The 15,000-nt window shown below is 38.5% G+C and overlaps 2 protein-coding genes across 2 annotated transcripts in view; both read left to right on the forward strand.

The window, feature by feature from the left end:
* PKD2L2 (polycystin 2 like 2, transient receptor potential cation channel) overlaps window positions 1-15,000 on the forward strand; it is a 69,434-nt gene that overhangs the window by 13,595 nt on the left and 40,839 nt on the right. Inside the window, exons 2-4 of the mRNA XM_027768841.1 lie at window positions 3,091-3,224; window positions 5,802-6,058; window positions 10,969-11,190. Of these exons, the coding sequence (XP_027624642.1) occupies window positions 3,091-3,224; window positions 5,802-6,058; window positions 10,969-11,190 (613 nt within the window). The remainder of the gene's footprint in view (window positions 1-3,090; window positions 3,225-5,801; window positions 6,059-10,968; window positions 11,191-15,000) is intronic.
* Window positions 1,976-2,642, forward strand: LOC106734047 (activated RNA polymerase II transcriptional coactivator p15-like). Its single transcript, XM_014584775.1, has 2 exons — window positions 1,976-2,323; window positions 2,607-2,642. The coding sequence occupies exons 1-2, from the start codon at window positions 1,976-1,978 to the stop codon at window positions 2,640-2,642; spliced, it is 384 nt and encodes a 127-aa protein (XP_014440261.1).

Raw genomic sequence — 15,000 nt, forward strand, 5'->3', positions numbered from 1 at the left:
AAGAAAGAAAGAAAGAAAGAAAGAAAGAAAGAAAGAAAGAAAGAAAGAAAGAAAGAAAGAAAGAAAGAAAGAAAGGGGAACTCTTCAACTCTGTTGGTGGAAATGTAAATTGGCCTAGCCATTGTGGATAACAATATGAAAGTTCCTCAAAGATCGACAAATAGATCTATAAGCAATTCCACTCCTCGGTATCTACCCAAAGGATAGGAGAACACTCAGAAAAGTGCTTGCACATCTATGTTTATTATGGCATTATTCACGCTTGCTAAAATGTGGAACCAACCCAAATGTCCACAAACAGTTGAATGGATTGAAAAAGTGTAGCACATATACTCCATGGAATATTACCCAGCCATAAAAAAAGACCCTGGCATTTGATAGAAAGTGGACAAATATGGAAGATTTCCTCCTGAGTGAAGCAAGCCAGGCTCTGAAAGAGAGATATGGTGTCTCCACTTAACATATATTGATTGTCTGCATTCTATAGCAGAAACTGAAAGATTTGAGGATACAGAAGCATGGTACATGGTTATGGATAGTGGAGACAGTGTGGAAAGAGGTTGGGAGAAGACAGATAGTATAAGAAAAGAAATCCAGGAGGAAAACAGAGATGCAAGACATTTATAGGACACAGAAATGGATGATTATCTTTTGATAATAATATGTATAGTATCCTCAACTACACTGGTGCAAAGTGTATTCATGTTGGGTAAATTCACTTTATAAGCTATGTGATATATAGTGATTGAATGCATAAAATAAAATAAAATAATAAAAAAAATTGTCAAAAGGCACTGGACTCCCATAGGGCTGACTGAGGTTCAAGTCCTGGACCCAGTGGCTTGAAACTCACGATGGGCAGGTGTGTATGCATGCCCAAAATCCCAAAGGAAAATGGAAGAGAAGGGATTGTGGCATGGTCATTTCCCCTGGAGGAATGATTTCTTTCTTTCTTTTTTTCTCTTTCTGTCTCTCTGGTGAGCACATACACCCTATAGCAAAAATCTCTCTCAAAAAAAAGAATGGTATAGGCCCATTGTTCCATGGACTTTTATTAAAGATTGTTTTTGTTTTTAAAAATTAAAGAGTTTTGGGGCTAGCAGGCAGCATAGTGGTTAAGTTGCTGGGTCCTGCATACGGTTGACCACAGTTTGAGTCCTGGACCTGGAGGCTTGCTTTTTCACTTTCCCTCTCTCTCTCTGGTGAATTAAAAAAATAATAACAATAAATAATAAAAAATAATTCTTAAAAAAAATTTTCTTTTAAATTGAGTCTCTGGCAAAAACAAATGAAATGAAGTCCCCCCACACACACACAAGAGAGAGAGAGGAAGAATACTGGTTAATATTTTTAAAGACTTACCATGTGCCAAAGCACAGTTTCAGGTGTTCTGCATGCACCATCACACATCATACAATAAAACTAGGAGACAGAAAACATTATCCCTAAGATGGACTCAAACCCTTATCGATCTGAATTCAAAGTCCACAGCCTTAACCAGTCACCACATTGTGTTGTTTACTCAAGATGGAGGAAAAAACATTTGCAGAATAGTGGGTGTAATATGATCTCATTTTTTGTAAAGATAAAATTGTTATCTTTATTAAATGTGTATATTAAATATATATTTATTCAATATTATATATTTATTATATTAAGTATATATTATAGGGGCAAACAGGTAGCATAGCGGTTAAGGTGCTGGACGCCCACATGGTCAACTGTGGTTCAAGTCTCAGACCCAGCAGCTACAAACATACCAGACACGTTGTCATGCACACCCAAGAGAAGAACAGAGGAAAAGGGATTACAATTATATATAATTATTATATATAAATGTATTTAATAAATATGTATATAAAGAAATATCTATAGAATATAAGCCAAATTTAACACTAGTGGCCTAGTGGTAAGATTACAGGAAACAAGTCGGGAGCGAATGAGCAGGAGGTTGTTCAATAGCAGGAGCAGAGCAATGCCTAAATCAAAGGAACTTGTTTCTTCAAACTCTTCTGGCAGTTATTCTGACAGTGAAGTTGACAAGAAGTTAAAGAGGAAAAAGCAAGTTGCTCCAGAAAAACCTGTAAGGAAGCAAAAGACTGGTGAAACTTCTAGAGCTCTGTCATCTTCCAAACAGAGCAGCAGCAGCAGAGACGGTAACATGTTTCAAGTTGGGAAAACGAGATATGTCAGTGTTCGGGATTTTAAAGGGAAAGTTCTGATTGATCTCAGAGAATATTGGATGGATCCAGAAGGTGAAATGAAACCAGGAAGAAAAGGTATTTTTTTAAACCTGGAGCAATGGAGCCAGCTAAAGGAACACATTTCTTTTTTTCTTTTCTTTTTTTTTTTGAGAAGTTTTTGCTATAGGGCACGTGCGCTCGCCAGACAGACAGAGACAGAGAGATAGAAAGCGAGACATCCCCAGGGGGGACTGGTCACACCGCAATCCCTTCTCCTCCATTCTCCTCTCGGAATCTTGGGCACGCATGCACATGCGCCCAGCGTGAGTTTAAGCCACCGGGTCTGGGACGTGAACCGCAGTCGACTATGTGGGGAGTCCAGCGACATAGCCATTATGCTAACTGCTGGTCCCGAAGGAACACATTTCTGACACTGATGATGCAGTAAGAAAACTATAACATCTGAGCCATATATAAACCTGTACTGTTCTAGTTGTTTTTATCTGTTTTTTTATATTGACTTTTATTTTCTAAACGTTGTTTTCCAAGCTATTGTATATTTGGAGTGCAGAACAATTTGTAATATCAATACTTTTTTTAACGTGCATTATTAAAAATGTTCTGAGCAAAGCTAACTGTCAACTTTATTAAGGAGGATTGCCTTGTGCCCAGTACCTAGTGTAAAATAAAATCAAGTAATACAATCTTTAAAAAAAAAGATGACAGGAAACTTCTTCCTGCTTTGTATATGTCTATTTTCAAGTTTTGAAAAATTACTACTTTCATAATTAGAACAATAAATTTGAATTTTAAAAACAAAATTGGGAACAAATTATAACAACATTTTAAATTCTGACCAACTAAATGTTTAAACTTTAATTTTAAACAAAAAAATTCTTCTCTTTAGTGACTTTTGGGATGGTAAACCCACATATGTACTACTTAAACAAGGTTATGTCATCTCTATTTTTGGACACCTCTGTGCCTGGTGATGAAAGAACCAACTTTAAGTCTATTCGCACCACAGCTGATTTTTGGAAGGTAAGTATGGTGACTGTAGAAGAAATAACTTTAGGTATTTCATAAACCTTTGGTACACATAGTAGGCATTCAATGAATATTGGTTGAAGGCATGAGTAAAAATGAGTATTACTTGTTTAAACTATTAGAATTAACCATCCAGTGTTTATTGAGAATTTTCATTTTCAATATTTTAAAGACACTGTTCTTATAACTTTAAAAAATGTATATATACATTTATATATATATAATTTAATATTCTCATTTGGAAAATAAGAGATATGCTTCTTATGTGAGGGTTAGGGTCTAAAGTCACTCTGTAATTGTGTATAGTGAAAATTACTCTTATAGATTACTTAATTGCCAGGCCAGCAGATGGCATGGTGGTTGAGGGCACCAGTCTCCCACATGGCCGACCACAGTTCGAGTCCCAGACCTGGTGGTTTGCCTTCTCACTTTCTCTGTCTTGCTCTCTCTCTCTACCTCTCTGGTCAAATTAAAATAAATAAATAAAGTTAAATAAAATAATTATTTTAAAAAAGAGAGAGAGAGAGAGACTTCTTACTTGCCAGGGCCAGCAGGTGGCATGGTGGCTAAGGTGCTGAATTTCCCACATGGCTGACCATGGTTCAAGTCCCAGACCCAGCAGCTTGAAAATCACGCCAGGCATGTTTGCACGTGTGCCCAAAATCTAGAGATGAGAATGGAGGAGAAGGAACTGTGACATGGCCATCACCTCTGGAGGGTAATTTTTCACTGTTCCTTTCTCTGCCTCTCTCTGTCTTCCTCAAATAAATGCACATACCCTATGGCAAAAACCTAAAATTAAAGAAAAAAGTTCCTTAATTGCCCAGAAAATATACTGTGTGTGTGTGTGTGTGTGTACACGGTGCCCAGCATGCTTTTCAAGCTGCTGGACCTGTGACTCAGACTGCACAGCCATCCCTGTGGGATCCAGACACTTTAACTACCACGCTATAGGCTGACCCAAGAATCTGTCTAAAAACCAACAAATGAGATTATAAATTTAGCATGATCATGGTGGAGCCTACCGTTAACTAACAGTGTGACTCTGGGACAAAGCCCTTTAAAGCTCTGAGCTTCAATTCTTTATATCTAAAGAGGGGCTAGACTTGCCCTATCTACTCAAATGGTGTTTTTTTTTTTGGAGAGGTTTTTGCCATAGGGCGCATGCGCTCGCCAGAGAGAGACAGATAGAAAACAAGAAATCACCCCCCAGCGGGGTGGCCAAACCACAATCCCTTCTCCTCCATTCTCCTCTCGGGATCTTGGGCACGCACGCACACGGCATGAGTTTTAAGCCACCAGGTCCAGGACGCGAACCACGGTCGACTTCGTGGGAGTCCAGCGACATAGCCATTATGCTAACTGTGGGTCCCAAGTTTAATAATTCTTAAAAAAAAAAAAAAACTATTCCTTCAGTATTGGAATAGATTTGCTTTTTCCATTGCACTTAACACAGCAAGATGCTCACATTGTGAGGAAAAAAACAAGAGAACAACCATTTCAGATATTCTATGACACAGATATTGGGACATACAAATGAGGCAATTAAGGAAGTTTTTCTAGAGATGATAATTCAGTTGAATTTTTCTTTTTTTAAGAATTATCTAACTTTATTTATTATTATTTTTCAATTTGACCAGAGAAAGAGAGAGAGAAAGTGAGAAAGCAAGCCACTGGGTCTGGAATTTAAACTGCAGTCAACCATGTTGGAGCCCAGCACCATAACAATCACATCACCTGCCAGTCTCAATTCAGGTAAGTTTTAGAGGAAGGATAAGGGATGGGCTTCTAGAGAGAGGGAACATTATATGCTGTAAGTAATTCTACATGTAGAGCTTCATTTGGTATTGTGGACATATGGAGGTTGAGGTGATAGAAACCAAATTATGAATTGGACAGAGGTCACATCACAAATGCTAGGAATGTAAAACTTACCAAAGAGAGACAAGATCATTTTCTGAGTATGAGAGAATAAGTGTGAGATGGGGACTAAAATATCATAGGTCACAGGTTTGGGTCTAGTGAAATAGGAAAGAATGATAGGAGAAGTGGAGCTCACCCTGTCTCTTTATTGTGCTGTCTAGAGGTATGCACATGGCCAATGGCAAAGAAGAAAAAAGGAAGAAAGAAAAAACGACTCTTAGTCTTGTAGTCTCAGAATGAGCACATGGAGGCAGAGCAAGAAGTAGAGTCACCATGGCCAGAATTGAGGAGGAGGGGGGAGGAGTACAGACAACTTGAGGGTGAAGTCATGATTATGTGGCTATGACCAGCTTTGATACTCATGTATTTGAGAACAATTTTCAATACATTCTTCATATAAGAAAGGGAGAAGAAGGGTTATGGGATTAAATTAGTTAATACTTGTAAAGTAATTTGAGCAGTGCCTACTATATAGTAAGTGCTCAGTAAGTGTCTGCCATCTGAAGCAGCATTATCAATACCATTAGCATTAACAGTGGCTTCGTCAACAACTTTACTCATACTCAAAATCTCTTATGAATAATGTTATGAACATAGATTCTGTTGACATGAAAATATATTTCCTGTGACATTTCTTTCTATATGAAGTTTATGGAAGGACCTCTTTTGGAAGGTCTGTACTGGGACTCATGGTACAATCACCAACAGCTGTATAATCTAAAGAATAGCAGCCGCATCTACTATGAGAACATACTTCTAGGAGTCCCCAGGGTTCGTCAACTAAAAGTCCGCAACAATACCTGCAGGGTCTATCCATTATTCCAGTCTTTGATGAGTGAGTGTTATGGCAAATATACTTCTAAAAATGAAGACCTGTCTGAGTTTGGCCTTAAACGTGATACTGAGTAAGTAGTATAAGATTTATACAGTAACTTTTCCTAGCAGCTTACCATTGTGTCTTCTAAAAATTGTAAAAATAGGTATTTTCCATGTAAACCAGCTGGGGGCTGGCAAGTAAGGAGACTATTTCAATAATATTGGGTTGTAAGGAAAGTCATGACATATTTTTGCATAGAAAAATTTGTCGTGATTTTCTCAACAAACTAATAGTATCAAAAATAAGACATAGGGAGGGTAGGGGCTGGCCCCATAGTTCAGTGGTTAAGCACTGTATCTAAGAAGCTATAACCCACATAGCTGACCACAGTTTGAATCTTGGCCTAGGAGACTTGAAAAATACAAGAGGCATGTGTGTGCCCAAAATCCTGATGGGATGGAGAAATGGAGGAGAAAAGATTGAGATAATTGCCATGCCCCATTGGAGGGTACTTTTTTCTTTCTCTCTTTTCTTCTCTCTCTCTGGCAACTGCACATGTATTCTGGTAACTGAAAAAAAAGAGAATGGGTCAGCAATGTTTGGAAAAGGAAGAGTGAACCCTTTGGCTTTTTGCTTACCTCAAGATGCAAAGTGTTTTCTTTTCTCTGGACTATGATATATAAAGTACTTAGTCATATTGGACACAGGTCAAAGTGCCAAATTTTAGTTTCTCCAACAGTTAATCAATCAGCTTTTCTGGGTCTGTCCAGAGACTCAAATACATACCCAAACCTTTTGGGGATCTTTAGGGAGTACACAGGTGCGCTCTACCACTTTCTTCTTTTCTCATTCTGGCTTGATTCAATGTCTTCTTTAACTGCCAATATTAAAAGGGAAAGTTATGTTCTATAGGGCGCTGCATCTAAGATGCCTGCCAAGACACTAAAGCCATTGTTTTCTGGCTCAGTCTAATGCTGGTGTAAACACATGTCTATACTTTATATTGAAATGTGAAAGCCCAAATCCATTGACTCCATCTCTTCTTGTCACAGAAGCTGCTGGCATCAGTGCTGTTTATGCTTGGTGCTTTTAAAGTCCTACGAACATTTGACTGGAGACAGAATAAACTTTCTTTTGTAATTTAATATTTATGAAAATTATAACAATACATACAAAGGTATACCCTTTCCTACTCATAATTTCCACTCTAATAAGCAGCTTTTAGCTCTATTAGCTCTTCCTATTTCCTTTTTTCTTCTCTTTTCTTTTTTTTAGAGAGATTTTTGCTATAGGGTATGTATGCTTCGCCGGAGAGACAGAAAGGAACAAATCACACTCCTGGGGGATGGACACACTGCAATCCCTTCTCCTCCATTCTCCTTTTGGTATTTTGGGCATGCACACATACATGCCCAGCATGTTTTAACTAACTGGGTCCAGGGCTTAACAGCATTAGACTATGTGGGAGTCCAGTGACATAACCATTACACCATCTACTGGTCCCAGCTCGTCCGACTTCTAAGTAATACTCTCCTATTACTTGTTTACACAGTTTAATACACCCCTACAGTCTTTCTATCATGGAAGGGGATGTCATGTAGCCCTCTAATGCTACCCATTCTGCAAATTCTTCCTGTGCCTCTTAGCCATTCAGTATAGTTATAATCAATGTTAATAATTTGTCAATATTTATATTATAAGCATGAACCATGATTGTATTTCCTTTTTTTAAAGAATTATTTTATTAACTTTATTTATTATTATATCATTATTATTTTTCAGTTTGATCAGAGAGAGACAGAGAGAGAGAGAGAGAAAGTGAGAAAGCAAGCCACCAGGTCCGAGACTTGAACCGTGGTCGGCCATGTGGGAGTCCAGCGCCTTTAACCACCACGCCACTTGCTGGCCCCATCCTTTTTTTTTTTTTAATTGCTAGTGGGAGACAGAGAGAAAGAGAGAAAACACCTCCCAAAGGAATGTAGATACATTACAATCCTTTTTCCTCCATTTCTCCAGCCCATGCACACACATGGGCCTGGATTGTTTTCCAAGCCACCGTGGCCAAGATTCTAACTGCATTCAGTCATGAGAGATCTAGCTTCTATGCATAGCACTTAACCATTTTGCTTCAGGGCTACCCTTGTATTTCCTTTCTTGAACAACCTCCCCTGAACCCTCGGGATTAATAATGACTTTGCAACCATTTCTTCTTTGTATATAACTCTAATAAAGTTGTAAGTATGATGAAACATTTTCTTAGGTATTACAGTTCTATTCCTTCCTTTTCAACCCAAAATTACAAGATGAGTCATTTATTTGATTACACATTTTAAATTTCAACCTCTAATCTTTTAGCTATTCCAATATTGCAGATCTTGAAACAATTACAAATACTTTAAATACAAAAATTAACACTATAGATTAGGTTTATTTCACCATCTCTAATACTTAACAGAATTGTGACTAACACTGTACCTTTTATTCCTCAATAACCAAAATAAGAATCAATTTGTACTTGTTTTTCTATCTGAAATATAAAATTAATTGAGAACATCACCTGGGACTGGACATGTAGCACAGCTGTTATGGGCTGTACATGGAAAGCCAAATCCCACATGGCTCACCATTCTTTAGATTCTAGTCCCAATGACTTGAAATATATGTAAGGCACATGTGTGTGCATGCCCAAAATCCTGACAGGATGGACAAATGGAAGATAAAGAACTGCAGTGTGACAGTGGTCCACTAGGGCGTTTTCTCTCTCTCTGCCAAGCTCATGCATCTACAGGCAGTAATAGTTTTTAAAACATTATTAAAGGGGCCAGCAGATGGCAAAATTATTTCATCTATAGAATCCCACATAGTCAACTGCAGTTCAAGTCCTGGACCTAGCAGCTTGGAACTCACGCCAGGCATGTGTACATGCATGCCCAAAATCTCAAGAGGCGAATAGAAGAGAAGGGATTGTGACATGGCCATCCCCCGTAGTGGGTGATTTCTTGTTTTCTGTCTCTCTGTCTCTCTAGCAAGTGCATGTGCCTTATAGCAAAAATCTTTCTCAAAAAAAATATATATTATTAAAAATTAGAAGCTAGGAGAGAGTTGGCGTAACAAAATTACCTATTTCAGTTTATCATATGTAGAAAACACTCAAAAATTAGACTACAGAAATTTCATTAACATTTAAGGTTTTTTGTTTTGTTTTTAGTGGTGTCACTTTAACCCCTGCCAAAAACATAGTGTCATTAATAGGAAAACAAGTTCAAACAGTACATCTTTGTATAACCTTTCAAATCTGTTTTGGGGTAGCTGAATAGGGAGACTGAAATGAGAAATCAAGGATTTCTTTTTTGCTATCCCATGACTAAATGTCAAAAGAATGGAAACAAATTAGTTTAGTTTTTTTTTTTTTCCTTTCAGGTTTTTCCATAGGGCATGTGTACTTGCCAGAGAGAGACAGTGAGAAAGAAAGTGAGAAATCATCCCCCAGGGGGGATGGCCATGTGGCAATTTCTTCTCCATTCTCCTCCTGGGATTTTGGGCACACACGCCTGGTGTGATTTGATTTTCATCAGGTCTGGGATTTGAACTATGGTCAGCCATATAGAAGTCCAGTGCCTTAACCACCACACCACCTGCTGACCACCTAGTTACACACATTTTAACTTGATTTATGTACTTTCATTAAACAGTATGGCTTTGGGGCTGGCCCCATAGGCTAGTGGCTAAGGAGCTGGACCTCACATAGCCAACTGCATGGTTTGAGTCCTGGTCCCAGTGGCTTGGGAAAAAAAAAAAAAAAAAAAAAACCAACCACTGGGCATGCTCCCAAAATCACAACATAAAAAGAAAGGATTACAGAATGGCTATGCCCCACTGAGGGATACTTTCTCCTGCTCTCTCTGGTAAGCTCGCATGCTCTCTGACAATTTCAAAAATAATAGGATAGGACCAGCAGTTGGCATAATGGCTATGTTGCTGGACTCCCATGTAGTTGACCATGGTTCAAGTCCCGAACCTGGTAGCATAAACTCACGCTGGGTGCATGTGAGTGCGTGCCCAAGATCCCAAGAGGAGAATAGAGGAGAAGGGATTGCAACGTGGCCATCCCCCTTGGGGGTTGATATCTCACTTTCTGTCTCTCTGTGTGTCTCTGTCTTTTTGGCGAACGCATGCACCCTATAGTAAAATCTTCTCCAAAAAATAATAATAATAATAATAGGCTACCTCTGTAACAATATAAATATTGTAACAGAAATTTTATATGTTGGGTATTTATCAATTATATATGACTTTTAGACAACAATAAAGAATCTTTTTTCCCATTCTGATAAATTTCTAAATCAAAACCTTTGACATTCTTGTCCTCAAAGACTAACATTTCATGAGACAACATATTCAGGAAAAAAAGTAGTCATCTTTTTTTTTTTTTTTTTTTTTTTTTTTTTTTAGTTTACTATAGGGCACCTGTGGCTATGGAGGGAGGAAAGAGAGAAATAGAAAGTGAGGAACACCTCCAGCCCAAGGAGATGTCCATGTCACAACCCTTTCTCCTCCATTGTCTCCTCAGAATTTGGGGCATACATGCATACATGCACACCTAGAGTGTTTTCCAAGCCACTAGATAAGGATTCAAGCCATGTAATTGGCCTTGTGGGATCCAGGCACCATAACCTCCACAGCTCCTGCTGACCAAAAATTAATCATCATTTTCTAGATTCAAAGTTCCCTGAGGCATCAGATTGATTTTTGGAGAATTTTCTCATAGAACCTAATCACCCTGGTGTGTTGCCCACGATAAGCACTAAAAAAATAAAAACATTAAATCTTAATGCTTTTAACCTAATTCTTAACTCATCATTTCACTTCACAATTACTGTAATACTTACAGATTTACTATCATATTTTTAAGAACTGCTTTTGAATCTAAGATTAAATTCTTAGCTTGCTTCTCAATGGACTTTCTCATCTCTTCATTTTTCTTTTGATGTCAACCAGATGGAAATACTCTACTTCTAAGATCAACTCCCCTTGGCACTGGGGATTTGTTGGTGTTTACCGAAATGGAGGGTATATTTTCACATTATCAAAATCAAAATCTGAAACCAAAAACAAGTTCATTGACCTTCGACTAAATAGCTGGATCACAAGAGGGACCAGAGTTATTTTTATTGACTTTTCCTTATACAATGCTAATGTAAATCTGTTTTGCATTATCAGGTAAGTGACTCAAAACCTCTTTATTAGTCTATTGAATTTTAAAAGCATCTAGAGTCCTCATTAGGGTTTCCAGTTGTACACACTTGTGCTGAAATTAAAATTATAAGCATTCAAATAAATACTTCAGTGTAGTTCTAATGCCAATAATGAAAAAGGTAAAGCAACATTACACTCACTGTTTCATTATTTTAAGATATATTCAAGAGCATGGAGAATTACAATGTTTTGTATTACTTTATTTTAATTTAACTTTATTTATTTATTTATTTTTATTTGACCAGATAAGAACAGAGGGGGAGGGGGTGAGAAGGCAATCTGCCAGGTCCAGGATTCAAACCATGGTCAGTCATGTGGGAGTCCAGCGCCCTTAACCACCACACCACCTGCTGGCCCCATTACTTTTTTTTCTTTTTTTAAGAGGTTTTTGCGTTAGGGCATGTGTACTCACCAAAGAGGCAGAGAGACAGACACAGTGAGAGGGAAAGTGAGAAATCACCCCTGGGGGGATGACTACACAATCCCTTCTCCTCCGTTCTCTTCCTGGGATCTTTTTTTTTGGGGGGGGGAGGTTTTTGCTATAGGCCTCGTGTGCTCGCCAGACAGACAGAGAGAGACAGAGAGACAGAAAGCGAGAAATCACCCCCCCAGGGGGGATGGCCACGCCACAATCCTTTCTCCTCCATTCTCCTCTTGGGATCTTGGGTGCGCATGTGCCGTGCCCAGTGAGTTTAAGCCACCAGGTCCGAGACATGAACAGCGGTCGACTACGTGGGAATCCAGCGACATAGCCATTACGCTAACTGCTGGTCCCTCATCCTGGGATCTTGACATGCACACACACGCATGATTTTCAAGCCACTGGGTCCAGGATTTGAACCACAGTCAACCATGTGGAAGTCCAGCAATGTAACTGCTATGCCATCTGTTGGCCCCCTACAATGTTTTGTATTACTTAAGGATATATAGTCTTATTGTTCTGCAGTGGCATAGATTCTATTTTTAAGATTTATTTATGGGACTGGCAGGTGGCATAGTAGTTAAAGGTACTGAACTCCCACATGGCCAACTGTGGTTTGAGTCCCAGATCTGGTGACTTGCTTTCTCACTTTCCCTCTCTCACCCTCTGTTTCTCTCTGATAAAACTGGGAAATAATGATGGTAAAGTTAAATTTGAAAATTATTTTTAAAAAGATTTATTTATTTTTATTTATCATCTTTTTTTTTAATTTGTTATAGGACACATGCTCTCACCAGAGAGAGAGAAAAAAAAGAGAGAAAATGAGAAAGCAAGCCACCAGGTCTGGGACTCAAACTGCTGGGAGTCCAGAGCCTTAACCACCACACCATCTGCTGGCCCCATGGAACAGATTTAACATTTAGTCTTGATCATTTCTTCCTCTAATATCATCAGAATCTGCTGTTTTCAGAAAAAAATGTGCTTCTTTAGTTACTTAATTTTGTCTCAGAATGAAATTTTTTTTATTTTAAAAGCGAAAATCACAGAACTTTATTTTCAACATAAAACTACATTTTGACTGTTAAATGTATCTTCCCTTGGGACCAGCAGTTAGCGTAATGGCTGTCACTGGACTCCCACGTAGTCGACTGTGGTTTGCATCCTGGACCTGGTGGCTTAAAACTCACGCCGGGCGCGTGTGCCTGCATGCCCAAAATCCTGAGAGGAGAATGGAGGAGAAGGGATTGCGGCGTGACCATCCCCCCTGGGGGGTGAGTTCTCACTTTCTGTCTCTCTGTCTCTCTCTGTCTTTCTGGCGAGTGCAGGTGCCTTATAGCAAAAACCTCTTAAAAAAAAATGTATCTTCCCTTTGCCCCTCAGACACACCCTCTACTACCTACTCTCTACCATCTTTTTCCCTCCTTTACAGTCTCTAGTATCTACATTATCATCTCTACTATCTTTTCTTCAGATCTTTCCATTTCTGCCATAGAGTCCAGACATTCATTATGTATTGAATAGGGATATACAATGTGTTTCTTTCAAAGTCTGGCTCACTTCAGTGAACATTAAAACTTCTGTATCATTTGAATCAAATAGTAGGGTCTCGTTATTTATTAGGGTCCCATAATCTTCCAGGGAATTTAAACACTTTACCTGAAGTTATCTGAGGATAGATAAATGATTTAATACATTAGAGTTCTATTAGAAAGGTGGAATAGATAATGACTGTGAAACTGGATAATGACATTTCTTTTCTCTAAATGAAATGTGGAATTGGAGTTTAATGAATTTTGCCCTTGTGCAATAGTAACAATGAAATATACCATACATTTAAAATTTGTAAAAATTAATAAAACAAATGAACTACCTTATGCAACCAATAGGCGTTATACTTTTTATTTTAGGGTTTTTATTATTCTCTTGAGAAATTAGAGCTTTTACTAACATCATTCACCCTTCTCAAGAGTTGTGATCAGGGATTTCAACCACCAAAGACCCTCTACCCAGACTTCACCCTCTTACTCCCCAGTCTAGCCAGGAGCCAGGATAAGCCAATCAGCAGGCATCTATCTTTGAGGTCTGAGTAACCCCATCCAGGGATTTCAACCACCGAAGACCCTCTGCCCAGACTTCAACCTCCTGCTTTCCCCAGTCTAGCCAGGAGCCAGGTTACAACACCCTAGGTATTCTCTGTCGCTTTCCATATCTCTCTATATATTCTTAATTGTGTTTTAATTTTTAAACTTAGCTCTCTGCTTCTCTTTTGCCTTTCTAATTCTTACCTTTCCCACTGCCCCCACAGGATAAGCCAATCAGCAGACATCTATATTTGAGTTCTGAGTGGCTCCATTTGTGAGACGTACTAGCACGCAAGGCGATTTTCATTTTTTGATAAAAAATGTTTTTTTCTCTTTTTCTTATTGTTTTTGTCTTTTTTTCTCTCTTCTTAGGTTTGTTTCTATTTCTTTTCCTTTTCTTTTTACCTTTCTCACTTTTCTGTTCTGCCTCCACACACTGATTTTCTAGACAGGTATAGGTGCTCAGTAGCTAAATATCTGAATACTTGTTAGGGTCAGATTAATCCTCAATTTTCATTGAATCAGCTGTACAAAGGGAGAAAAATGGTACTATTTATAGACTGCAGGACACCTCCTTCTGCATTCCTCTGATTGCTCAGATTTAACTCCAAAAAATAGGGAAAAAAATGTATAATCCATCAGATGACCAGAAACCACCACAGAGGTACAAGAAATATGAGAAACCAAGAAATTATCTCCCCTTTAATGGAAAAGAATAACTCCTCTTCCTCCACAAAGAATACAAGGGAATTCATGGAAATGTCAGATAAATAATTTAAAATAGTCATACTGTCACAGCTAACAGAGATGCAAGAGAATAGAGACAATGAACTCCAGAAGATGCAGGAGAAAAGAGACATCAAGTTCCAGGAGGTGAAGAAGTTCTTGCACAATCTGAAAGAGGAGATACACATCATAAAAAAGAATCAAACGGAATTTGTCAGAGATAAGGGTTGTAATACAGGAAATCAAAACTTCTGCTGAGGGACCAGCAGTTAGTGTAATGGCTATGTCACTGGACTCCCATGTAGTCAACCGCTGTTCGAGTCCTGGACCTGGTGGCTTAAACTCATGCCAGGCATGTGTGTATGCATGCCCAAGATCCTGAGAGGAGAATGGAGGAGAAAGGATTGCAGTGTGGCCATTCTCCCAGGGGAGTGATTTCTCACTTTCCATCTCTCTATCTCCCTCTCTCTTTCTGGCAAGCACATGTGCCCTATAGCAAAAATCTCTCAAAAAAAAAATCTGTTGAAAATATCAAAAGCAGATTAG

The sequence above is a fragment of the Tupaia chinensis genome, unplaced genomic scaffold (assembly GCF_000334495.1).
Source record: "Tupaia chinensis unplaced genomic scaffold, TupChi_1.0 Scaffold147608_1, whole genome shotgun sequence".
Lineage (NCBI taxonomy): Eukaryota > Metazoa > Chordata > Mammalia > Scandentia > Tupaiidae > Tupaia > Tupaia belangeri.